Source organism: Meleagris gallopavo, chromosome 19 (assembly GCF_000146605.3).
Source record: "Meleagris gallopavo isolate NT-WF06-2002-E0010 breed Aviagen turkey brand Nicholas breeding stock chromosome 19, Turkey_5.1, whole genome shotgun sequence".
Lineage (NCBI taxonomy): Eukaryota > Metazoa > Chordata > Aves > Galliformes > Phasianidae > Meleagris > Meleagris gallopavo.
This window is the reverse complement of record NC_015029.2, coordinates 5759236-5777291: the sequence shown is the minus strand read 5'-3', so window position 1 is coordinate 5777291 and position 18056 is coordinate 5759236. Positions and strand designations below refer to the sequence as shown.

The window sequence follows — 18056 nt, the reverse complement described above, 5'->3', positions numbered from 1 at the left end:
TTTTTGCCGTTTTGTACAAATTTAGAAACAAAATTACCAGCATGTCCGTAAGTTTAGTACGTTACTAATTGCTCCTGATTCTTAGAAAAGTTCAGTATGGATTATCCTACAGCTAGTGTTTCACAAACAAACAGAAAAGTCTTCATCAAAACGTTGCAAATCTAGAAACCTCTGTTACAAAAAGGTTTTCTTCCACAATGATTCCGAGGGAGAAACCAAACAGCGACGATGGCCACGAGGACGTTGTTCTACTGCTCCTGTGGGCAGAGGGACAGCGGGACGTCACCGGGCAGCACCCAACACCCCAGTGCCAATCATCCCCCAAGCACTGACCGTGCTCTGTGCTGCCTCCCATCCCGTGGGCTCTCCCTTCTGCAGTGCCACGCTCAGTGTCAGCGGCACACAGAGCTGCTTTTCATCGCTGTTTCAGGGCTGTGCTCCTCCTGCGCCCGCAGCCCCAGCAGCTCAGCTCGCTGCAGAGATGTGTCCCACCCCCCACATCCCTGCTCTTTGCCAAATGCTAACGCGTTCCCTTTGCAAAACCAGCACCCAGACCTCCACAGCCAGAGGCAAGGTTCTGCTTTTCCCCTCTCTATCAGGGCAGGTGCTCCCCAGGCATGCCTCTATCCTAGCACAAAGCTTGCAAGAGAAAAGGCAAACTCTGCACAACAGAACAGTGCTGTTCTATCCTGCCAGCCTAAAGCTATCGTTCACTTTGCTGAAATCCCACCAACATCCACAGAACAGCTTGGGGATCATGAGCAAAGCCCTTAAGGAAAATAAACCAACAACCTCCCAGTTCTCCCCACAAATCCACCCTGCACAGGGAAGTCAGTCTGATGCTGAGATAACGCAATGGTAGCGCTGAGCAACTTCTGACTTCTTCATCTCTGTGCTTCACTGCATGACTCCAAGGCTCTCCCCACACCCGGGCAAGGCCAGCACACCCAGCTCCCCCAGGGGAACAGCAGAGGGTGAATACACACCTGGCTGTGGGCCTGCGCCTGCCCTAGTGTCTGCCCATAGTAGGCAGCCTGCTGTCTGTAATACTCTGCCCAGGCCATCGTGTAGTCCGGCTGGGAGCTTGCCTGAGAAGCAGCGCTGGCAGCATGACCTGGAGGAAAGAGAAGGGGAAAGGGAGAGATGAGCAGTTGGGTGAGACGAAACCCAGGCTGCCAAATGCAAATCCAGAAGCTGGCACCACACGCCTCTTAATGGAGCGGAGGAAGGCAGGGCCACGACTGTCCACACACCTGTGTGCAGAGCATTCCTACCTTTTTGACAACCCAGCTTCAACTTTCTGGGTTTTGTTTTGTCAGCATCGATTCTCGGTGTGTGCAATGCTTCCCCAGCACGGACACGGGCTCTGCTGTGCACTGAAGCTCAGCAGGAACAGCCCTCCTGAGGCCCAGCAGCAGGCACCACGACAGCTTCCAGTGGAAGAACTACCATGCACCATCACCAACTGCAGGGACCAGAGGGAATTGCAGAGGACTGGAAGCTAATGATGGCAGGGGATGGAGACGCAAGTCATCCGATTAGAGTGAACTCTGTAACAAGAGTTTCCTTATCTCCAACAACCCTGTTTCACTCACTCTGTTTTTTGTAATATTCCTCCCATGCTTTGCTGTAATCGGGATGGCTGTTCTGCTGCTGGCTCTGTTGGCCTGTGCAAAGATGACAATAAGGGGCACGTCAATATGGAACAGGTGACAGTTTCCAGCTAGTGACATCTACCTCTCCACTAGACAGGCCCTGGCTCTACCTCAGTTGCCTGGACTCCATGCTTCAGCTTCCACGTTTATGCTGTGTTGGGCATTCTCAATTTGGGGAACGCCAGGGAAAGACTCAAGTTCCTGATTCTGTCTCACCTGAGTGCTGCTGAAGGGCACGAAGCCAAATTCCATCCCTCCCCTCCACTCTGCCAGGACTTGCTCGAGGCCAAGCACGCTGTTTGGGAGCTGCTAGCTCTGCACATCAACCACCCAAAGCTGTCAGCCTGCTCACACCAAGGACAGGGACCCAGGGTTCAAACCCTGACAGCAGAGCCCTATCACCTCAACCTCCAGTCGCAGAGCTGCCATGGCTACAACCACATCTGCAGTCACCTGCATCTGCACCCCCTGCTCTTGCAGCGAGACACATCCCAAGGAGTCCTGGTGGCAGTGCCCACCCATACAATGTGGTCAGCACTCAGCAAGCCACCGGTCCCAACACCACCCCATGCAGCAGCATCTGCAAAGCCCTCTGAGAAGGCACGGCTGGCTCTGGGCTCCTGCACTGCACTAAGAGCCCTACAGACAGACCACAGAGCCCAAAGCCTGCCTGCACCCAGCACTAATCTCCCTCCTCCAAGCAACACTAAAATGTGGTGAAGCCAGTGTGTCTAAGTGTTGTTGCAGGGGAGAGTCCAACGAGCTGGCTGCAGAGGCTGCAGTTAGAGCAAAGAGCCCTCAGCCAGACATGCAGCAAACAAACCAACCAACCAACCCTGAACAGAAAATACAGCAATCAGAAAACTGCAGAGGAAGGCAGGCACGGCGAAAGCACAAGCTGCTGCACGCACAGCAGGCAAGGACAGCACACACACACACACACACACACACACACAGCTCTCACAGCCCCTCGGCTTCATCTCAGAGGACTCTGAAGTGGGGGGAGAGGGGGAACGTAATGCACTGTGAGTGTGAAGTGGGTGGAGGGAACAGGGCAGCGGTGTCCTGTCCAGGGGCATAAAAGCAGGTTAAAAGACTTGACCAACGCTACAAGTCAGGACCTTTTCTGGCAGAGGTCAAGGCTGCCTCAACTGTCCACCTGCTAATGCCAACAAAGGACCTCCTTCAATGCCTTTTCTTCTCGGAGAATTACAGTCCGCAGCGGGCTGAAAGGACACGCAGCTAAATGCATTTCACGGCAAAATGTTTCTCTGGCCAGTTAATTTATTTAAGATGGGGAAGTAATTAAAATCTGAATACATGTGTAGGGGTGGGGGCTGCCCCTCCTCCCACAAGGAGGGCACTCTGAGATCTGTCCCTGGGAGTCAGGGGACGGCTCTGCTGGGGAAAGCAGAGCCACAGGGCAGGGCCCCCTTGCCAGCCTGTTCTCTAATTAAAACTCACAGTGTAAAAACAGGTATTTACCTAGTTTCTTATAATAATCTTCCCATGCCTTGGTGAATTCCACCTGGCCTGACTGGGTACCATTGTGATCTGCAGCAGGAAAAGAAAGCAGTGAGGTCTGCTTAAAGCACAGCGTTATCTTGTCTGTCCTCTCTTCTTACATGACTGCCTTCAGTGTGCCTGCCTACAAACAGGAACATGGAGGACCCTAAGTAAACATGAAACTGGTGAGCTGACGTTTTCCATCATGTTCAACAGCAGAAATTAAATATTCGTCCCTAGAACGCATCTTATGGTACTAATCCCACACAGGGGGATTGACCACTGCAAGGCTGGATGCTTCACGGGTTCTGGGAACCACCAAAAATCTCAGAAATGCACTGCAGAGCAGCTGCCAGTGGGACAAGCCACACTGCTGGTACTGAGAAATTCAAGGGGTCTGGACTTCTGACACCACTAAGCTCCGAGGCCAAGGGCTGTGAGCACAAGACACAGCTCACAGACATTATAAAAAGGGAGATTATTTCTCCCAGTGTCTGATGGGGAGGGCAGGACACCTGAGGAAGGCAAGGAAGAAGATAAATTTGTGAGGTGAGTTTCTAAAGGTATCTCTAAAGGCAATTAGAAAAGCATGTTTCATAAGCATTTATTCAAAGGCTTTACGTGAAGCTAAGGATTTTTTCTTTTTTTTTTTGTAGAGCTTTCCCTGCTGCACTTCTTCCTGCTCTGCTTCTCAGGAAGGTTCAGTGCTCTTGGGAGAGCACAAGGAAGGATGTGAACAGTAATTTGTCCTCTTAAACAAGCCAGTGGGAAAATTCTCCTTTTCAGCATCATACTATCCCATTCCTGCGGAAACAAAAATTCTTTCCAAGCCCACCTATCCTGAAAGCACAACTGCTGCTGATTTTCTGCCTGTCTCCAGAGCTCTACAGAGGAGCTATGATTTTCAAGCTGCAATTTCTGAGGAGTAGAAGCCCTTTCCCAAAGACACTCTCAAAGTTTAACACGAAGCCCCCAGTCCCATGCAGGGTTTCTAGAAATGCATGATGTCAAAAACACAGTGCTGAGGATTTCCAGATTTCAGATATGCACAATTTTGTTTACATTAAATGTGATCTGTGTCACAGGGAATCACAAAAGCAGTTGCTGGCATTGTTACAGCAATTATTCTTCCATCTCAGGCACCTCAAAGAGAGGGAATTTAAACTGAACTTAACCTACTTCATTGCTGAACCAGTCAGAGCACTGAAAGGCATCTCAGTGCATCACATGAGCTTTGAGATTAACAAGCAGACTAGGAATCTGCTCAAAGCATCGTTCAGATTGTTGAAGACAGGATAATGCCATTACTGACAGACATCATCACTCCAGCACTACTTTAGTTATTCTGAAATGGGGAACCTCTCATTCCAACCTGATGAATTTTGAACAGTTTTGTGAGAAAGTGGACACTTTGAGCTCTGAAGAACAACAGTCAGTTTGATTCACTGTGTCAGTGGCCCAAAGCAGTAAGACACTGGTAGCAGAAGTGATCTGGGTTCAGCTTTTGAACTCACTACTGCAGATATTTGTGCACTGTCACTTTTATCTTAATGCTAATATCTGGCTGGTCACATTCCATGCTTTTAGTGCTGCAGAAGCTGAGCAGTTATCAGTTCCCAAAAGGAAATAAGAGGACACTACTACAGCCAGTGTGAATGAAGCAGAATAGGAGCCATGCTCATCTTCTCCACTTCCTGCATCTATTTCCCAGCCTTTCTGTCAGTATGGGAATTAGAAAAGAGCTCATAAAGAATATGTACAAAAAAAAAAAAATAAAAACAAAAATCAAGGACTGATGAGTTAAAAAGCAGAGAGATGGGGGGGCTCACCACTACACATGGCGTGCCTGTCAGGGAGAAGTGGGGATAGGAAATGCTTGCCTGGAGAATGCTCCAAAGAGAAAGCTTAAGGCAGAAATGTTACAAAGTAGGTTTCTCCAGAAAGGGAGCAGAAACAAGCAGGTAAGTGCACTAAAAGTATTACTGGTTTTGGTGGACTTCGGCTTCCTCCGAGCTCTAACACCACTGCACACAAGTGTTCTTATGGATCAATCTGTGTCTAGTGGCAAAGGGAACACCAGCCTTTCTCAAACCCAGGCCCTAAACACTTACTTGGGACTTGCTGTCCAGGCTGCTGCCACGTCTGGTAGGTACTGCCCCAACCCTGCGTCATGAACGCCTGAGGACCACTGCAGAGGATAAAAAGGCATGCTGAAGCAGACAATAAAATACTTAAGAGGAGCTATGCATGAAGTCAGCCAAAGAAACAAAATTATTACTTCTAGTCAGCAACTGCTGGGCAAACAGGAATGTGGAACAGAAGGAAACGTGTAGGTGCAGCTGCTAACTGCACCTTTGAAATTGTCTGTGAAGTCAAAGACACATGGCACTGAAACAGCACCCCAGCAAATGAGGCTCCAGCTTCTTTCCACACTCTCACTGCACTGGAGACAGAAATACCTACCTTGTTTGCAATTTCATAGCTGAAATTCCTCCTGTAGTCAAAGTTTTCAGCTCTCTCTTTAAAAGGCTGCACTCGCACACCACCCCTCCAAGGCCCACCATACCTCTCTCAACACTTTTACAGCTCCCAGCCATTCCCCAGAACCCAACTGTGAGAAGATGCAGAAGCTTACTTTTGATGAGGTGTAGTGGGTGCTTGGTTGAACGGACTCTGACCAAATCCTCCAGGTCCACCCATGCTGGTACCCTGCCATGGAATCCAGAAATATTTAATGTCAGCTCTACACAGAGGGAGAAGATAGCTAGTAGAGAAGACAGCCTGGGCTATGTTCCATTAAACCCCAGCTCCTGAAAATAAGGACTGATCTTCCAAGAATGAAGTTCTCAGGACTGTCAGCACACTTCAGGAGCTCAGCTTCAAAAGCAACCCTGGCCAGCCACAAAGGGGCTAACAGGACTACAGCACAGCTGGAAGTTGTTCTTTGAATAGCTTGGAACCTGAGGCTGGTATCAAGCCTTCTCCTCTCAGGTAATTCAACACAAAGGTTGCTTTTCAGTTCTACTACTCCCCAGTTCAGTATTTTCCTTTCTTCCTTTTACCCAAGTTTCCCCCTTCAGTAGTACTCCAGCCTGACATTATTAAGCTTCAATACCACAGCACTGCATTAAGTAGAAGATAAACATCAACCTGGATTTGCTGGAGCAAGGATTTCAGTGTTACTTTTAGGATTATGATGACAAGATTATGTCATTTTCACACAGTAACACTGCGGTCTTCCTTTCAAAATCCCACTTGGCAGCCTCCTCATGCCCTATTATAGTTGCATGTTACACTTGATTATGTCAGCAGTCAGATCCTCCTGGGACCACAGCAAAAATTAGTCCAATGGATCTCAAGGGCCAAAACTCAAGATTGCTGCTAACAGGCAAATGGTTCTAAAGCTAAATAACATTAAGAGTGCACACTGTGCCACCCCTTAAGTCCAGGCCTAAACGCACCTATGGGTGAAAACAATTCTGAAAGAGACAGCTCAAAGCCAACAGAGATGGAACTTACACCAACTTTCTCATCTATGAGATGTCTAGCGAGTTCAATCTGCTGGGGAACTCCTCTGATTGTGAATATTCGTACACCAGGGTCTGTGTTTGGAGGTGGGTTTCTCTGGAGCTCCACGTGAGCTCCTGACTGCTGATTTATGCTTTTGATGTTCTCACCACCTGAAGAGAAGAAAATCAAGACAGATATTCAGCATCTCTTCCCATAAAACATAACGAAGTTTATGGCACACAGTTAGCCATTTAGATGCAGCAGAGCACCGGAGTGCTTTGAGCAGCATGGGACAGCCTCAGCCAACACAGAGCTGATTTCCTGAAGACCTGCTAGGTCCCAGTCTCTTAATGACATTTGCTTAACAAAAGCTTCAGCCAACACTACAATGGTTCGATTCTTCTTTTGGAAGCTGACACAACTTACAGACCAGCTCCACTCAACTGGAGAAATTAAAGGGTAACGGGAAGGAAAGGGCTTTACAATTTTCAAATCACAAACCAAAATTGCCAGCCTGAAGTACAGGCAGTAAGCAGGAAGGAAAGTGAAGTAAAGTAACCAGAGCTTTTTGTTCGCTTTTAATTAAAAGGAGTCTCTAAAAATCTCCTCAATTTTGCTCACATTTCCATCTCTATACATCCAGCACAACTTCAAAAACAAACTGTGGATGTTGCAGACACTTGTTCGTTTCATTGTAATGGACTCGTGACCTTTTTAACATTTTAAAGCCTTTCTGGGGAAGGGAGGAGGAAAAGTTGCCAAAGGGCAATTAACTCTTTCTAAATGAATTTTAGAAGATGCATTTAACAAAAGGTAGTCATGTCACATCCCTGAGCAGACAACAGGGATTGTACTGTGTAGCCAAAGCAAAGCCACTCGCTTTCAGACAAGAATGGGAAAGCCACAAAATCGAGCCTCAAATCCACAACGTTTTATTTTATGCTTTTGTCAGATGCAGATTCATATAGAGCCCCCGTGCCCTTGTTTTTATTCATTAAGGCAAAATCTGAGTCAGCGATTACTTCATCTTCTTAATAAAAACACAGGAAAACGGCACCCAAACTCTTCAGATCACAAAGGAGTGGGACAGTGGGACAAGCACAGCTTGCTGCTCACACAGCACGCTACGTTTCTCCTTTCAAAAGTGAACCGAAATCCAAAGCATCCTCATCAGACTGGAAGTGAGGAGAACTCACTAGATTTCAAGTTATTTTTCTGCTCAGCATCCAGCACCAAGCTGGCTGCTGCTGGGGCTGTTTCATCAACTCCCTCCTAGGCCGTACGGAAGGATCCTGCAAGTTTGTTCTCCAGGTTTGGTGGCAGACTGCAAGCTCCCACCTCCTGTGTGGGCTTCGGTGGCCTTTTTCTCCTCACCCTCCATTCTGCCACATGCCCAAGTGCCCCCCTCCCATCCCAAACTTTCCTAATTTTCAGCAGAGCGTGCAAAGTGACGCAGTCGAGACGATGCTGCGAGGGCTGGAAGGAGTTCATCTGCCCCCATAAAGCAGCGACCGCTCGGCACATGGTGGCTGTCTGCAGCCGCATTCAGCAGCCCCGCTCCATTCTTCTACCTGATGGGGGGCAGAAGTGATCCAAGAGTGGCCCCCCAGCTGGACGTGAAATTGTAAAGCAATTAATCAAACCTGCTAAAAGGCAGAGCTGACAAGAGCCAGGCCAGCCACGTTATCTGTCAATATTGCTGTATTTATCATGGAAATCCAGCGGGGGCCCAGAGAGGCTGCGGTTTGTTTCCATGCACCACCAAACAGAGAAAGCACTTGACATGTGTATGGTGCTTGTCTCCACCCTTCCTCGAGTCTTTCACAGAAGAAAAGCTGCACCTACCCACCCTCTAGAGGAAAAAGCTACATACAAGATTTCCAGGGAGCCAGGAACTTCTTATCAGCTCATAAAAGCTCAAACTCCAAAGCAAAGAAGCAATCCTTATGGGAAAGGGGCCTGGATCTTCTGTCACACACACTGTTCAGACCAAGCTATGGCAAACTTCCCCGTCTCCCACTTCTCCCTGCTTCTGGAGTGCTGACACGAAGCTGGAAGCGCAGCAGCAGTTACCTGGCCACATCTGATACCCTGCATCCAGGAGCCCAAGGTAACCACTGCTCAGGTGCTGACCTCAGAGGCAGAGCTACGTGTGCCCACAAAACCTGGCTGGATTGTACAGAGGGCTAACAGCCAAGCTCTGTACCACACAAAAACAAACACAAACACTACCAGCTAGAAACTGCTCAGAAACTAAAACGGGGTGAGCAAAGATAGTGCTGTTGGTGACTGTTTAAACCCCCAAATTAACACCCCCTCTGCCTTATAATGCCCCATAGGCAAGGAAGAAGAAACCAGAAGAGTCAGACAACAATCTCTTGCTTCAGCAAACAGAGACTGCAGTGCATCCATCCCCATCCAGACCCCAAAAGGCAATGCTACAGCCATCACTCACTTGACAAAAAAATGAATGCTGCAACAGTATTTAAGAGCGCAGGCATTGTAAGAGCACCGATTGCAAAGCTACAAGCATTCAAATCACCATACAACTAGTAATTAGTCACTCCAGAAAGCTTCTGATCTGGCTGGGTAAGAATCCTTGTTTTGCTGTTGTGGAAACAAAGGTAAAAAGCCACCCTTCATCCTCACAGCGAGCCCGTGCCAGGCCTTGCACTTGAATGCTAGGACATCTAACTCCACTACCTGCATTTATCTTTTCAGCACATGCTCTCTGTAGTCACAAATGCTCCACTTCAGTGCACTGCTGAACAACAAGTGACCTTTTCTGTTCCTTTATTAAGGATGACTAATGGATACAGCAATAAAGTTTCATTATAATTTGATTTTTCCATATATATATATAGCTCTCACTTGTGGGCTTAAAATTTGCTTTGCTTGATCTTTGCCCAGCTGGACTATTCAGTGAGATAAAGTGCAATCATTCTGCAGTATCTGCATAATGGGGAGAGTCATACTGAAGAAGTTTTCTGGCTTGTGAACAGGTTTATAGCAAAGAAAAACATCTGAAATATACCTGACATGCCTACGTTGCATACTTGTGCCCCTAGTCATCCGGTTATAAAGCATTCAGGGTGCCACGAGGGCCAGAAAGGGAACAAGTGAGGTGCAGCAGGGCTGTGTGGCAAGGGAAAAGGCCACAACATTGCAAGCTCACTCCTGCCCATCAGGATGGAAAGGACCTAAGTGCCACTGAAACATGGCACAATGCCCTCATGCCTTGGCCTCCTTAGTGGCAGCTAATCTGCTCCTATTCTGTGCGTCTCACCTCTGCTGACACTAAAAGCCAACTGTGACTACTTAAATACTGGTTTAGGCATATGTCATTCATCCTGAAATAAGCAGACAGAAAAAATTAAATACAATTCCGTTGATACGTCAGTGTCTTAACTCAAAAGCACTGCAAGAATTCAGAGCAATAGAGCTATTCGTGGCTCTAATTTCCTTACTGGCATTACCTGATGCTCTACAACAACTGCTGCAGATGCTCTGGTTTTATGAGTGACTTGGCAGCATGCGGGATCTTCACAGGAAGGCCAGGTGCCTCGCCTGTGTGTTTTGCATGGAGTGATTCAATGGCTTAGGAAGCAAAATACACTCATCTGAGCAAGAAGAGGTGCACATCAGGCAGGGCACCAGGCTGCTCTGTACTAGTCCCAGACATCAGCTGTGACGAAGACAAACCTGCTCCTTTGCTTTGCTCATCACAATCATGGCTGGAAGCAGCTACAGTCATTACCACATTCATGTATCTTTCATTTTACCACATAGCACTCATAGAAATTCAGCATGCCAAAATGACTGTTCTGCTCATCCCTGATAAACTGCCTTTTAAATGACTTCTTTAAAAAAGGATCTGCAAATGAAACTTTTCTCAGCCAGCTGCTTGTTGTAACAGGCTTGCCTGTCAGCTCCACATGAAGAGCCTTTCTCACACACTGTGAACAAGGGCCTGGAGAGTACAATGATGATTGAGAACACCACAAGGTAAACAACGAAGAGAGCGTCCAACTTACTCCTGTGCTGCACTCACTGGCCACTGAATAACTGCACTCACAAAAAACTGCCAGGCAGACTGAAAAATTGGAAGCTTGAGTATTTAGTGTCACCAGACCTACCTTTGCCTATAACGAGACCACACTTGTCAGCTGGCACCGTGTAGGTTATTTCCTGCATGCCCCCAGGTGTTCCAACACTCCAGTCCCCACGGCCACGACCTCTTCCCCGGGCTACAGCCAAACTTCCAAAGCCATCTCGTTCCTTGGAAGGCAAAGAATTTCTGTCAGTGGTGGGGTTTTTTTTTTGTTTTTTGCTTGCCTCAATACGAAATAAAGGAAGTTAAATTGCATTGTAATGAATGGCACTGAATTAAGATATTCTTGGAATTTCACGTTCAAGACTTAGGAGCAATTTAAAGAAATGCCAGTGATGTGAGCTACGGCTGCCTTCCTGACTCAGGAAGATAAAAATATTTTTTAAAATGCGTGCCTTTGTATCTGCTGAAATAAGCCTATAAACAAGCATCAGCTGCTTTTATTTAGTGATGGGAGGTTTGCTTAGAACAACCAATAATAGATCTTGGCACTGAATATGCACAAGATAGCATCCAAACTCTTTCAAGTGTCATTCTTTAAAGAACTTCTGGAACTACTCAGCTGAAACACACAATTTCCAGAAATTCCAAAGGAAGCTTTTAAGTTCAAAGACACTTAAAGGACATACCTAGTTCAGATAACAAATTTCTCCAGAAGTAAAGGCCATAGGCAGCCAAAGGCTACCAGGACAGATCTCAAAAATCTTACATAAGCACAAGGCAAGAAGAGAAAATAAGATCTAACCTTAATTGAGAAATTAGACCGTTCCAAACCTGATAATTAGTCACAATCTATTTACCTCCTAATAGAAAGGGAATATGCAACCTTCTCCACATGAGCTTGCCCTACTGCCTCACTCGTCTCCACTCTTCTTGCTCCAGGACAATGCAGTATGTTTGTGTCTGAGAAAGCACAGTAACTGCATATGTGAAAGGTTTTCACCTTCCGTTGCCTCCCACAGCCACCAGACTTGAAGACCAGAGACCAGAGAGGTGGCAAAGGAGGTGCTGCGAGCACTGAGAATGTTCTGCTGCCCAGAATGCTACTCAGTCCTTCTGAGCAGAGCCTCCAGCCTCTGCTTCACTGTAATGCTGGACTGTGGTCCATTAGGTCACCATTTCCAAGTAGCTTTGAAAAACAGCTCAACATAGAACTACAACAAAGCCTATTGATACTGCCTCAGAACAGGATACACTCCCATAGCTCAATCAGCCCTGGTCACATTTTAAAAACAAAAAAAATCAAACCCAGCAGCTCTCTCCTTGGCCTACAGGAAGAAAAACTCAACACTGATGTTCTTCATCCACACAGCTGCATGCATGGACATTCTCCTATAAGCACTTTCCTCCCAGGACCTTCCAGAACCTACCTGTGCTGTAAGAATAAGCTCACTGATGATGTGTGCTGCATGTTGACACCTATCAGGAAGCCCCATGACCTGTGCGACTCTTTCAGGACTAATCCCATCATCTGTGAAGAGAAGTGGCAAAGACTAAATTAAAAGAAGAAAATATCCACCCACCAACAAAAGCTTCCTTCTAGCAGCACCACTGCCAGCAGCATTTCATATAACACATCTAGCTCAAACTCTCTCTCCCCTCCACCTTCAGCCACACTTCCACATATTGAAAGGAGACAAAATCTGATTGCAGAGGGGACAGCATTTAGAAGACAACACTTTCAAATGTCAAAAAGTCATGAGAGAGATTGATATAATTTTAAGAGGACAAAGGCAGCTTTGATAGGTGATCAGACAGCCAAGGACCCAGAGAAAGTTATTAGAATTAATCAACTCCTGATCTCCAAAGGCTTTCATGTCCTGAAGGAGAACTCCTTAACAGGAAACAGAAGTGTTATTTTGTTTGTCCATACAGTTACCATTCAAGACATTACTGTTGTGACATCTAATGTTTGTAAGTAAGACGTATATAATCTTACTTTCTGAAAAATAGAAAGTGCATGAGGAAGAAGTATGTCATTAAACAGCTTACAGAAAGAGACAATGCACCTTTAAATGAGGAAAGCCTAGCTGCTGTAACCTCAGAGCAGAATCACTGCAGCGATCCCGAACTGGAACACTGGTCAGAAAGTAATGGCTTCCCATCCTCACACAAACCTGGTTTAAATTGAATCCTAACTCCAGCATCATTCTGAATCTTTTTGATCATTTCTCCATTTCTTCCTATTACAATTCCAACAGCAAACCTGGGCACAGAGACCTGATGGGAAAGGCAAAGCAGTATGAAAGCTCAGAACTAGACTGAGTTACTCTGATTTAACAAAGAGATGGGCCACGTTAAGCAGCTCCAGGCTACACAAAGATATTCTGTAAGAAAAACAAACATGTGGCCAGAAATTCCTTCCCCACTAAATGAACTCTGCTCTACAAGAATGCAACTTCAAAAGACAATTAGAAAAGTGCCATCTGGGAGTCCATGAGAACTCCCCTTTGCAGCCAGACTCACTCTTCTGGCAACAAAAAACAATGCATTTTTTTTTAAAAAAAAAGCTTACAGGTTACACATGAAACTTGAGGACTTCCACCCACTGCCCGTCCCACAGGGAGGTTAGCAGAGTACTTGTGAAGAAAACATACCTCTATGCTGCCTCCTCCCATTCTAGAACTGAAATCATTGCGTACGCCTCGGAAGTCTGCCTGATCTTTCTCTCGGATGATCTCCAGTACCATTTCCCTTGCTTGCTACATGGGGAAAGAAGTTACAGTTAGCTTAAAATATTCTGCTCGCCATCTCGGCGTTAGGGCCTCGATAGTGGCTGATTTACCACTGTCAGAGGAGATCTGCTTTCATCAGATGTGGAAGATGTCAAAGTCTGCCAGGTGTGCGAGGCTGCAGTTTCTTTGTGTGCAATTGTGTACCTCAGTCTTTCAAAAGAGAGCTTTTGCTTTTAAAACAATCACTTTCTCCCCACTTTTTTTTTTTTATTTAATTGAAGGAAGATCCTCTCCTACTGGACAGAGCTGAAACCAACAGTACAGCAGATGCCCTGGCAGCACAGTAGTCAGCATGTCTGCTAAGTTACACTCAAGTCTGCAGCAATCCAGCAAGGCTTTTTTTTTTTTTTTTTTTTTTGAGACAAATGAATGTTCTTCCTACCTACTTGCAGCTCTCCAGGCCTTTCACAAACTTGCATATATGCCCAGCTAGTAAAAGCATACCTTGGAAATATGCCAGCAGTAAGTCACCATTAAAAAAACAAAAAGACTGCCTGTCAAAGCCTATGCCACTGTTTCTGTCAAGGTTTAGATGTTTGGGTTCTATTTGAAAGTTTGAGGGACGATGGCAAATCTGCCTCCTTTCCTATTCTTATGTATTTTCCATGTTCCCGGGGCATTTATTACAGAAATGGACAACTCGAGATATTTCAGAGATGCTAAGACAGAGATAAGGGCAATGGAGATATTTCCTAGCGATATGAGACAGTTAAGAACTCTGCACTTCGCAGCATGCAGACATTCCCACCAAAACCAAGGACTCAATGAGCTTTTACAGTGCATTCTAAGTGTGCTGAACTTTAAGTGCCTCAAAGATCTTCCACTTTATGAAGCCTTCACAATTGCTTGCCATGATTTATGGCACAGAAGATGCGACAATAGCAAATGTTGCAAGGCAGAAGGAACCATCTGGAAACACTCAGCACTCACAGTATGACAAAAAAGCAGCAGGAATCTCATTAAACTTTCTACATGTTTATAGCTTTGCAGTAAGTATAAGAATTGTGGAAATTAATACAACTGGGCTTTAGATTTAACTAATAAATGACTTGAAAAATTCTACCCAATCATCCCTGACCAACATCAATTGTTACAGCAGTCTGTGACTAGGAAGATCCAATGAAACAGAACTTCTTTCATTAGAGACAGGAATACTAAGCTAGATTTAAGTATCTAGCAAGGTATGAAAGGCACTTGCTGGGAAGTGGAACGTGCCACACCTAAACTTCAAATCAAGAGCTCCTATCATGCTGCAATCTTCCAACCTCTGCATGACCATGGGTTTTTGCTTTGAAACCGCAGCATGACTGTATCTGCAGAACCCTGACACAAGGAGAATGATGTATCAGCATTAAGTAAACCCCTTGGTTTCAGGAGTTGTAGTTTTTTACTTTTCTTTTTTTTTTTTTTCTACTTTTAATTACCTGCGTCAGTTGGCTGTCTGAGATATTGAGCCTTCCACAAAACTTTCTCAAATGTCTGCCTAAGTTGGTCACTGCGAACCCAACTGCTTAAATAACACGTAGCTGTGACTTGTGCTTCAGGACTAGAAAGTTTTTCAACTCTACCTTCTCCAAACCTCCCTGTTTAGCTCTTCTACCCAGGTCTAATATCTACATGGAGTGAGAGCCCCCAGGTAAACTGGCCAATACTTGCTAGTCCTTTTTTCTGACTCATTCTACTCGAACTTTAACTTTCCAGAACAAACAAAACCAGCAGGGATCACAGCATTTATGATGGATTTATAAAGGACTCGCCTTCATTAGATGTTCACAAATATGTTTCAACTTCCCCCCAACGCTCTGGGGCAATTGCTTACTTTTATTACATACCTGTACTTTAAATGCATCTCCAGTAATACGGAGAGGTTTATCTGCTCCAGTAGGCATTGGACCATCTTGGATCATAATCATTTTCACACCTGTTCGCTCCTGAAGAAAAAGCACAGAGCACTTTGCTAAGCAGAGTCTCTAAAACAAGGGACTACTTTTGGTTACTAGACATTAGGTAGGTCATGTTAGCAGCTTTGCAGAACACTACTGTAGCTCTTCACAAGTACTTAGAGCACAAATTGAGTAACAGTCCTGGAGTGTAAAGGACTGCCAGAAAGTGTGCTACTCCTGATGATCTTAAATAGGTGAATCTCTTGCAAAAATAGAACTCTACCTTGACAACTGATTTCTCAAGCCCTTTCCAAAATCTGTAGCTGTCCACACATAGCAGTTATGTGACCAGCCTTAAAACTACTGGATGACAGAGGGCAACCAAAAAACCTGCATTTTTGACCTAGGTTCCTTTCTGGAACCCTCTATCCTTTAAAAACTTGTACAGGATGTCAGCATAAAGAACGTCTAGGAACATGGATTTATACATAACAACACACTTAATTAGAAAGGGTGGGATGAGGAAAAAAAGGAAGACAAATGCCAGCTTTATCACAGATCAACAACAAAGGAGAAGCAGAGCACTCTACAACAGCATGGCTGGCATTAAAAACTACTGCAGCAGCAGACTAGAGATAGACTTTTCTTGTCTACAGGGATCCCATCCTGAACAGCACGCACCAAATGTTATCTAAAGCACGAGGTTTTTTTTTCACAGTTCTGTATGTGTAGCTGGGGCTAAACCGATTTTTTTCTGCAACACAAGGTTGGGTCCAGCTTTCCGAAGGCAGAAGAGTAGTCCCTGCTGTAGAAGGTTAGAGCATTTATAGGCTCTCCATTTCAGCACGCTCTTGTTGATCTAGAGAAGCTGCAGTAGGGAAGAGAGCCCTAAAGTAAATGCATCTTGCGCACCTGCAACTGTTTTATTGTTTCACCTCCTTTGCCGATGACTAGACCCACTTTGGATGCCGGGATCAAAATCTCCTGAATCGTACTGTTGCCATCAACATCGTTGTGAAAACCAGGTCCGTTCCGACAGCGATCTACAATCTGCCCCAGTAGCCGTTTTGCTTGTCTTGGAAAAGAATCGAGGGAAACAACCATTAGACAACATTGTTCCGTGTGACCAAGAGACTTGGAACCATTGGAATGTGAAGCAATCGGGGAGAGAAGTGAAAAGATGAAGGAAACCAGTTAGCACAACTTTATTTTGGGGGGAGAGGGCGGTATCCAATTTCCCCTATCATGATTAATTATAAGCAGCTTGATTTTTCGTAAGGGGAAGAGAAAAGGAAGAGCAGCAGCATGCTCCAAAATCTTTGGAAGTTAAGGAGCTGTTACAATTGGGGTGCACAATTTGAATGAAGATGCCCTACACCCTGAACTCCTCTAAACTTATTTCCCCCATGTGTATGTAATATTTGGTTAAAAAAAAAAACCCTCAAGCTCTGTTCTCCTTCTTGATCAAGACAAAACAGATGGTGCTTCAATGCTAACACACACATCGGTGAACCACTCTGATCCCTCACAGACAATGCCTTGCTCTTCTCTGCCCACCCTCACCAGCAGCACCAGAACACTGCTCTAATACAGCCTCTGCCCCAAGCAGCAGGTGCTAAAGCTACACCAGGAAGCAAGGCAAGGACACTGCAGCAGCAACCAGTGGAAGACTGAGTTCTTCTACGCATGAAAAGAGACAGACACAAAAAGCAAAGATACCTTCTCTAAGCATTTTTAGCACGTCAGAAGTAGCTGATACATCTTCCCTTCATCACAAGGACTGCTATTATCAACATATCCCTTTCCTTCCCTTTTCCAACAACACTTCTCAAATAGGTAGAAGAAAGCCACCAGTTCCCTGCTCAGTCTAAAGCAAAGTCTTCCCCACTTCATACTCAGGCACCACACATGGATGGAAGAAATGGTCTGAAACCATCTGTTGCAAGCAGGCATTCACTCAAGACAGCTCAAGGGACGGTGATCTGAGGCTGCACAAAGATCAGAGTGCTGCCCTCTCTCAACTTTCTCACAAAACAAGGCAAAAGGTGGAATTTCTGGAAGCCTGATTCAAATACTCTGAGAGATTCGGAAGGTTTTATTCATTTACCTTGACATTTTGCATAAAGTGTGACAACAGATTACAACATTCAATACACCACGCATATCAGATGAGAAGGGGTCACTGGGAAATTAGCTCTATAAGTTTGCCTCCAGATATAACTAAAGGAAATACTCCTCACACAAAACCAATCTAAATATCTGCTGTTTCTGAAGTGTTGTCTCACTTCAGATAATTTTTCCTATGAGTAACCTGAAAAAGTAGTTCAAAAAACTAACTGGACAACAATTTCAGCACAGAAGTAAACAAAATTTCACCTAATTCCACATCCTTAACACATTGTTCTGCTCCAAAAATTGCATATTCTCACCTTTCATTTTATTTTGATTTAAAGACATTTAACTGCATATTTCTGAATAATGAGGTCTTCACTGTACCTCTCCCCCAATCAGCGCCAACTGCATTTTATTGGGCATCCCAGTTTTTTTGTTTGTTTTAATATTTTGCTCTTGTTCTGAAATATCCTTTAGCAAAGGGAGAAAAAACACTTCAGTATCAGCAAGAATACATCACCTGCCCTGTAATGTGAGCTTACCA

At 45.3% G+C, this 18056-nt stretch overlaps 1 protein-coding gene across 1 annotated transcript in view; it reads right to left on the bottom strand.

Moving 5' to 3' along the window:
• Positions 1–18056, bottom strand: part of FUBP3 (far upstream element binding protein 3) — a 30780-nt gene continuing 12724 nt past the window's right edge. Inside the window, exons 8-20 of the mRNA XM_019621303.1 lie at positions 16313–16475; positions 15350–15448; positions 13380–13484; positions 12900–13002; positions 12153–12253; positions 10808–10949; positions 6681–6841; positions 5797–5870; positions 5273–5349; positions 3141–3209; positions 1596–1667; positions 987–1114; positions 1–257 (exon numbers count right to left, since the gene is read on the bottom strand). Of these exons, the coding sequence (XP_019476848.1) occupies positions 249–257; positions 987–1114; positions 1596–1667; positions 3141–3209; positions 5273–5349; positions 5797–5870; positions 6681–6841; positions 10808–10949; positions 12153–12253; positions 12900–13002; positions 13380–13484; positions 15350–15448; positions 16313–16475 (1303 nt within the window). The 3' untranslated portion in view covers positions 1–248. The remainder of the gene's footprint in view (positions 258–986; positions 1115–1595; positions 1668–3140; positions 3210–5272; positions 5350–5796; positions 5871–6680; positions 6842–10807; positions 10950–12152; positions 12254–12899; positions 13003–13379; positions 13485–15349; positions 15449–16312; positions 16476–18056) is intronic.